At 47.3% G+C, this 8,629-nt stretch overlaps 1 protein-coding gene across 1 annotated transcript in view; it reads right to left on the reverse strand.

Moving 5' to 3' along the window:
* The window catches only part of SAMD5 (sterile alpha motif domain containing 5), a 42,163-nt gene extending 34,030 nt beyond the window's left edge, over positions 1-8,133 (reverse strand). The window contains exon 1 of the mRNA XM_008160621.3: positions 7,657-8,133. Coding sequence (XP_008158843.1) covers positions 7,657-8,133 — 477 coding nt within the window. The remainder of the gene's footprint in view (positions 1-7,656) is intronic.
* Between the last annotated feature and the right edge of the window lie 496 nt (positions 8,134-8,629).

The following is an 8,629-nucleotide window of genomic DNA, read 5'->3' on the forward strand; positions in this document are numbered from 1 at the left end:
TCACCACAAGCCATGTTCTTCCACATATCTTAGGATACTCCTTATTTATGTCAAGACCAGCCCTGGCCGAGTCCATGTCATCTGAGTCACTTTCCTTCAAGAAAATTCATTTCAGAACGTTTTTCTGGTCAAACAGGATCTGAGCACTTACATCATCTAAAAAAATTTTTTATCAAAATCACCCGGTCAGCATGGCTCCATGGTTGAGGGTCAACCTATGAACCAGGAGGTCAGGGATCGATTCCCAGCCGGGGCTCATGCCTGGGTTGTGGTTGTGGGCTTGACCCCTAGTAGGGGGCGTGCAGAAGGCAGCCGATCAATGATTCTCTCTCATCATTGCTATTTCTATCTCTCTCTCCCTCTCCCTTCCTCTCTGAAATCAATAAAAATATATTTTTTAAAATGTACTTCTTATTTCTTTCTTATTTTTCATGGTATACCTTAGACAACTACCTAAGAGCTGACAAGGGTAATGAGGGCATCCGTAATACTGCTACCGCCCGAGAACCAATTCCAGCATGTGATAATTACAAGAGTTTTACCAAAAGGTTGATGAAGCTTGGGGACATGTAGTTTACCCATTGGAAACAGCTAAAGGGCACTTCCCCCACACCTGAATAGAATAATTGTCTGCTGCCAGATAGCTCAGAGCATTTTATTGCCTCCTGTTGGCCAAACACCTGAACAGCTGTAGGCTATTCCTGAAACTGACAATGCTTCTATACGCTTTGATATCTTATCCTTTGAAGTGTATATTTCCACCTTGCCTTGGGATAAATCGTGTTGAATAAAAGCACGGGTCCTTGGTCAAGAAAGTCTTTAGCTCCCTTTAACTGAAGCTCCTCTGACCCCCAATGCCTTTCAAAATTATCTTTTGTCCTTGGACTCCTTCTTGAATCTACGCACAGCCCCTTTCTCCAGAATGCTGAAACCTTTGTAAGGCTGGGACAAGAACCCCAGCACTGCTACCTCTGTTTTTAGCATTTTTTTTTCCCACTCAAAAGTAAGGATGAAAGAATGAGCACAACTATGACTTTGTTAAGACCTGAGATAGAAGTGTAGGAAAGAGAGCTTTCAAAGCACAGGGCAAGCCAATGAAAAGCCAAAGAACACCATGAGACTCCCCAAATCCAGATTAACCCATCAAGTGCTGCAGCTTACTAACAGCTGGGCACAATTTACCTAATTCATCTCCTTTAGGGCCACAGTCACCTTTACACTAATTATCTATTAGGAGAGTGCAAGATTAGTGCCTCACTCTTTACAAATACATAAGGAATTGCCTTTTTTGTTTAGAAAAGCCTGTTGAGGAAGTTCCATACTAGCAACATGGATACACACCCAGAGCATATTTTTAAGCATTCATAAGTATGAAAAGGATTGAAAATATCATAAAATCTAAAACCAGTTTGTCAAACCAGAAAAAAATACTCATTTTATTGTCAGATTCTGTTTTCCATTTCACATTTTATTCAATGTCGTTACTCTTCATTGTCTGATTTGATTCCAGATTACTTTAGCTGTTCACCCCAAACTGGATCCACCTTAGAAGAAGGAAGGCTTGCCGCTACTGAATGCTCTAAAGAGTGTTCTGCAGGAGGCAGTTTAAGAAATGTTTTGAGTAACTGAAACACTGTCATTGACCCAGTGAGCTCATTTTGAATATCTAGATTCTGAAATGTTTATATGTTTTTTTAATTTAATCTTCACCCAAGGATATATTTTTATTGATTTTTAGAAAGAGAGGAAGGGAGATAGAAACATTGTTCAGTTGCCTCCCATACATGCCCTGACATATTCCAGTTTCTCTTATCCTTAAAATAAACAACAACAAACCATACAAATCCACAAAACTCTTCCCTCCTTCCTCTGACTGTAGCCTCAGTTCTACCTTCTCAGTCCAATTTTGTTAAAAAATTGTCTGGTGCATACAGGAAATGGAATATTATTCAGTGCTCAAAAAAACAAGCTATTCAACTGTAATTGAAAAAATTAAAATAAAAAAAATAAATGAGCTATCAAGCCATGGAAATAGATGGAGGAAACTTAAGTGCATATTACTAAGTAAAATAAGCCAATCTGAAAAGGCTACATACTGTGTGATTCCAACTATACGTCATTCTGGAAAAGGTAAAACTATGCAGAGAATAAATAAATAACTTGTGAGGGAGGGGAAGGGCAGAGCAAAGCGGATTTTAGGGCAGTGAAAATACTTTGTGTGATGACATAATGGTAGAAACATGTCATTATACATTTTTCCAAATCCACAGAATGTACAACCCCAAGAGTGAGCCCCAATGTAAGCTATGGACGTTATAGATGATTATAATCCGATAATGTAGGTTTGATGGGGGAACTCAAGAAATTAAAAATGTTTAGCTGGGGTATATAGTTAAATGCACCCTCTTAAGCTGGCAGTCAGACATTCCTCTGACATCTCTAATGAGTTTGCCGACCACTGGCCCAGGAGCCCTCGGGGGATGTCTGACTGATGGCTTAGGCCCACTCCCCATCCCACCCATCCCCCTGCAGTAGGATATCCTTAGGGCTGTCGAGGAGGCAGGAGAGGCTCCTGCCACCACCGCTGTCAGCCCGGGTGTGCCTGAGGGGAGCTCCCCCTGTGGGAGCACACTGACCACCAGGGTGCAGCTCCTGCGTTGAGCGTCTGCTCCCTGGTGGTCAGTGTGCATCACAGTGACCAGTCATTGCTGGTCAATCTGCTGTTAGGGTCAATTTGCATATTACCCTTTTATTATATAGGCTATAGGACAGGCTTGGCAATTAAAGCAGGTAGAAAGCTATTGTTCCAGGAACTGGAATGTATGACGGGACCTGCCCTGACTTCAGGAGACCTGATGCAATTCAACTTTTGTGCCCCAGGAGGAATGCAAGTGACCATGACAGTATCTGAGTCATTTCCTCCAGGGAGAGGACACCCACTGCCCAGGATGCAGAGAAAGAACCCGAGTTCCTTGAGGGCAAGGCTTCACCAGTCAGCAGGTGAAAGGGAGCTCAGAAATTCACAGGACTGCAGCTTTTATCTGATTAACCTTTTCCCTGAACTCCAAATCTCTTACCTACTTTTCCCTGAATTCCAAACCTTTCACCTACACTTTTCTTCTCCTTACAAAGAGTTGGCTTGAGATAAGATGTAAGATGGTCTTTTAAGGGTATGTAACATGCTGTCCTCTCAGATGGCCGGCCACCTGAATAAAGTGCCCATAAAGATTCAATACTTATTGGTTCTGGTAGTGACAGGTCGCAGGAACACTGGCTTTTCCGGTTGATCCGTTGTCATAAATGTATCACTCTGGTGTGGGATGCTGATAATGGGGGAGACTATGCATGTGTGGGGCAGACGGTATATAGTAACTCTCTGTACCTTCCTCTCAATTTGCTGTGAACCTAGAACTGCTCAAAAAAAAAAAAGTCTTACAAGCACCAAAAAAGATTATCTGTGTTCCCTGTTCCTACTTCCTCTTATTGTCCCATCACCTAACCTGCTATTTCAGAGGTCCCCAACAGCACAGCTGCTACTTCCTATGAGTGCACTTCAGTTCTTGTCCTACTGGACCACGAGGTGCCCTCCTGACCAGCCCCTCCTCCTTATGCCTCACCGTTTGCATCGGCTCCCAGAACACTTTTACCCACCTCTCCACTCGCCCTTTGCGCCCCCCTGGCTTCTTCTTCTTCAGCTTCATCTCCTAAATCCTGGTGTTCCCCAGCATCCTGTCCTGGTCTTTTCTCTCTTCTCCCTCAACAGCCCATTCATATTCATGGTTACAATGCGCTGATTTCTCCCAACTCTAGACCTTCTGCCCCAGGATCTCTCCTCTGCTCCGCTGCCAAATTTCCTACTGCCACCTACACAACTGTGTTCCTCTATTCCACCGGCAGGGAGTATATGTTTAAAACTGGAAGCAACATCTTTCTTCTATCTGCTCTTCTGGTCCTCTACCTCAGGGAATGGCATTGCAATCCTAAACCAGAAATCTGCAAGTCATCCTCACCTCTCTCCCCTCTGACCCCTGTCATCTAAACAATCATCAGGTTCTGTCCATTCTGTCAATTACCTCCATTGTTCCTCTCCCACTGTTACCACACAGTCCAGGCCATGGGTAAATTTCTCCTGACACTTAGTGACTTCCTAAGTGTTTACCCTGCCTCTGGCCAGGATCCATCAATAGCTCCCCTTCTTGGATACACTCCAAACTCCTAACTCGGACAGGGCCATCAAAGATCAGCCACTGTCTGTCTATCCATCTCTTGCCACTTCCTCCCAGTATTCTGTGCTCCAGCCAGGCTAAATTTCTTTAAATTCCTGTTGCATGCTAAACTCCCTCCCTTTCTGGCTTTTGCACACACTGTCCCTTCTGCCTAGAACATCTGTCTCCTAGGACCCTCCTCTTCTTCAGGCTAAACCCACGCAACCTTCAGTTCTCGGATTAAGTACCAGTTCTGGAAAGTCTGCCTTGACCTCACCTTCCTGCAAACTAGGCTAGATGCACGTGTCCATGGTAGCATGTTCCCCATCAAAGCAGTCATCGCACAATCAGTGTCATTCATTCCCCTTATATCTTTCTTGCTAGAACCCAAGTCCTCGAGGGCCAGGCTTCTGCATCATGCCAACACAGTAAGCTGGAGCCTAGCAGAAGGCTTTGGCAGAGAAGCTTGGTCAAGTAATGCAATGATGTATGGAAAGCTTTGCCTAATCCCCCTAATCCCTGCGCTGTGAAAACACTTTATCCTCATCTCACTAAGGTAGCAATCTCCACAGGCAGAGTAGCTAAATACAGAGCAGGAGAGGGACTGGAGTCCAGGTGCTATTTCCCAGCTCCTGGTTTTCAGACTTCCTTTGTATAAGCAAGCAAAACTTACTTTTAACTTACCCCAGAGGGGGAAGTGGCAATTGGAGATAAGATTTAAGAAACATACCACTGTAACACAGGAATGTCACCGTAGCAAATCCTAAATCCTACAGTCTTGGGAAAATCTCTCAACTTTCTTTCCTCTGAAAGATTCGCTGTTCCTGCCTTGATTGCCCTTTGTATAATCCACTTTCAAGCCATCTAATATTCTCATCAAAGTGCAAAAAATCACAGGGATCATGATAGATGCAAATACCCATAAAGGAAAGAAAGGAAAGGTGAGGCCCTCTCTAACAAGTAGAATCCCAAATGCATATAATGAACTCTACACATTCAGATCATGACAGAGCCAAGGAATCTGAAGAAATTATAACATAGATCACATTTTAAGGAAGAAGTCCTAGCATGGTTTGCAAAAAAAATAAGCTGCATGAGAAAACAAATTTTGAAAGAATTAAAAATGCAAAACTTAATAAGCAAATTCAGAATGACCAATATGATCTGATACTACACACGTGCATGCTCAGTTTGGGTACATTAATCATATTTTAGTTTCAATGTCAGTGTTTGTTTTTCTTGTAACAAATATGTAAACGTGCACTAACAGGATATTTTTTACAATAAAATTTGTCAGCTCCATATTTTTTGGTCCCATTACATATGTACAGAACGTGAATGGGAGTCTATCTTTATTTTTCAAGCATTATTGTTATGGGATTTATATAGATGCTGACTGAAACAATTATTTACATGGAAAGTGAATGGCATCAGAATGGGAGGTGAAGTTTTCTTCTATAAATTGCACTCACTCAAATGCATGGCCATATATGCATTGATCTGGGCAGGAATCCACAGTCCACTGCCTGTGCCCAGATAGTTCATGTCCTTGGACTCAATCTTCTTCCACTGAGGAATCTTTTTCAGTTTCTATGTTTGACATCTAGGCTTGTCTTTTTAAGTATCATTATCCAAGTGTGTTATTTCCAATACACCACTCTCACCTCCAACACCACCGCCCCATCCTTTGCCTTCCCGGTCCCATTACACATTTCTTTTCCTGAAGAATAAGCAAGTCCTAATGACACCCCTTGTTCTCTGTCTCCCTTTCTGGACAGGACTTGAACTTCCCATGAGCCCAGGTACTCACATTCTCTCAACCTACGCCTACCTCACCTCCTGGGCTAGAAGTCACAATAGTCTGACCTTGAACTCCTTTGACCTGCTGACTCCAAAAATGAGCGATTACACTGATGGTCAAGTCCCTCCACATTTAGATATAACTCTATCCACATTTAGACGTAACTCTAACTCTACCAGTCTGGAAAGTTATGGTGGGTAACTGGAACATGTGTTTAATTTGAGGCAAACTGTCCTCCAAACCTGTCTTCTATATAGTTTCTATAAAACAAATTTATACACAATCAGGTTATCTGAATTGCCTATCTGTTTTACAAAATAACATATGGATAAGGTTAAACCCTTTATTCAAGTCCACCCTAGATACTGTTACCTACTTTTTACAAAGTTTTTGCTTGAACTTCCTTAAATCCCAGACATTATGACCTTTACTCATGACTATAAAAAAGCAGTGTGTGTGCCCAGGATGAGCACACGTTTGGATTATCAGCATTTCCCTGGGAGGGTGCTGTGTAAGATCCCCCCAGAGCGGGGGAGGGCGGCTCTCTCTGCCTCGATTTTCCAGCTGAGGTGACCTTATCCTGGGTAACACCTGGCAGGCTGGATCACCTGTGCTGTCTCCTCTCCTCTACCTTTTAAGTCAGGGCCCTCTACCTAGAGGGCTGGAGAAAGCTAAGTGGAACAGATTCCGCTGGAGGCAGAACTCCTGTGTGAAATAAGACCTTCTGTTACTTAACTATTCAACGCCCAAATCCACATTTCTGCCTCCTGCACAGAGCTGCTGCCAATACTTCCAGTTCCTTCCCCGAGGCTCCCTGCCCAGGGAATTCCTCACCGGGTCCTGAAATCACACCTCCTTGTGCTGTGTCCTTCTCTGGCAGACGAAAGGCCACTCAGACTTTGTACAAGTCGCAGTTGGACCTACTTCATCTTTTCAGGATTGGCCCTGCACCAAACTGGTGACTCGGCACAGACGTTCGCGGCACACTCCTTGGTGGCCCCAGGCCGTCCAGCCTTCAGCACCTAGTACCTCCCTATGCTTAAACTGAAGACATTTGCCCCAAGTGGACTGACATGTGTTCCGTTAACTTTTCCACCAGAATATCCAGGCCCCTGCTCACTTTTCAAATGTGCAGCAGTCCTGGGGTTTGGTCTTACGGGATTGAGAACAACAGAGCATGATTTCTCACTCTTCGAGGAAAAGAGTGAGCCAATTTGCCTCGGGAGTGTCTCAAAAAGGTGAAGAAAAGGAAGAGGAAAAGGAAGGCGGAAAATAAGGTCGATGTTAACCGTTCTCCTGGTACCCTTCAGATGCAAACTCTACAACAGGGTATCAGGATTGCCTTGTGCTTTTGGAGAAGCACCCTGAGTCCAGTTCCTGACAGGTGAGCACTGGAGACCACACGGAGCCTGGGTCCTAGTTTAGAATTAACACCTGGGTCCAAGATCTAGTCTTAAACCCGCTAGGCACCAGAGAGAAGGAATAAAGAGCGAATACAGAAAGAACGTAGAAGAGAACCCCAAATACCCACAGCATTCCTGCCTCCCCATAGTCACCTGGAGTGGGCTGACCAGCCTGGGCTGAAGCGGCGGGGCCGCGTCCCCTCCCGCTGCGCGCCCAGAGCCACCCGGGCGGGCGGCGCCTCCTTACCTTGCGGGAGTAGGGAGGCTTGCTCAGGTGGATGCTGTCACGGACGAGCTTATCCCTGATCATGATCTTCAGCTTCAGCTTGGGATAGCTCACCAGCTCCCTGCCGCGGGGGGCGGTCGTCTGGCTGCGGGGGTCCCCGCGGGTGCCCTGGGCCGGGCCGCCGTACGGCTCCCCCCGGCGGCCGGTGGAGAAGGCAGCCGCGGGCGGCCCGCGCGGCGCGGGCTGAGGCTGCGGCTGCGGCTGCGGCTCCAGCGTGAAGTAGAGGCCGGCGGCGGCGGCGTCCTGCTCCCGCAGCCGGCGCACGGCCTCCAGGATGCGGCGGCGGTGCGCGGGCGCCAGCACCCCGATGGCGTCCAGGTCCGGGTCCCCGATCTGCTTGCACACCTCCAGGTCATCGTAGCCGTTATCCACGAAGGACTCCGCGTACTGCGGGAGCTGCAGCGCTTTCAGCCACTCGTAAACTATGTTGGTGCACATGATGGGAGTGGAACCCCCGCCGGCAAACGCCGTCCCGGCGCCCGAGCCGCACGGGCGGCACCAGTTCTTGGAACTTTTAATCCTCTCCTCCAACGGGAGAGGGAAACGGCAGTAAAGTTTTCCTTTTAAAAGAACGGAGAGGGCCCGAGACAGAAAGCCATCAGAAGAATCCTGGGGACCACGAAGCGTAAAAGCGGCAAAGTGAACTCCCCAAGCAGCCTGAAGCTCGCAGGCACCGGCGGTTGGGCGAGCCGCTCCGCGCCGCCCCAGCAAGCGCCGCTGCCGCCACCGCCGCCGCCGCGGGGAGGGGCGCGCGGCGGACGCGGGAGTGGGCGGAGGCGGGCGGGGCCGCGGCACACCCCTCGGACCCGCGCGGGGTCAGCGGCCCGCGGCGCCGCCCCGGAGTTTCCCCAGCCGGGGCCGTCCCGGGGCTGCGCGGCGCATCCCGGTTTCTGGCGGCGGCTGCTGGCGTCTGGACGCACGCCCCAAGCTGGGG

Source organism: Eptesicus fuscus, chromosome 10, assembly GCF_027574615.1.
Source record: "Eptesicus fuscus isolate TK198812 chromosome 10, DD_ASM_mEF_20220401, whole genome shotgun sequence".
Taxonomy (NCBI): domain Eukaryota; kingdom Metazoa; phylum Chordata; class Mammalia; order Chiroptera; family Vespertilionidae; genus Eptesicus; species Eptesicus fuscus.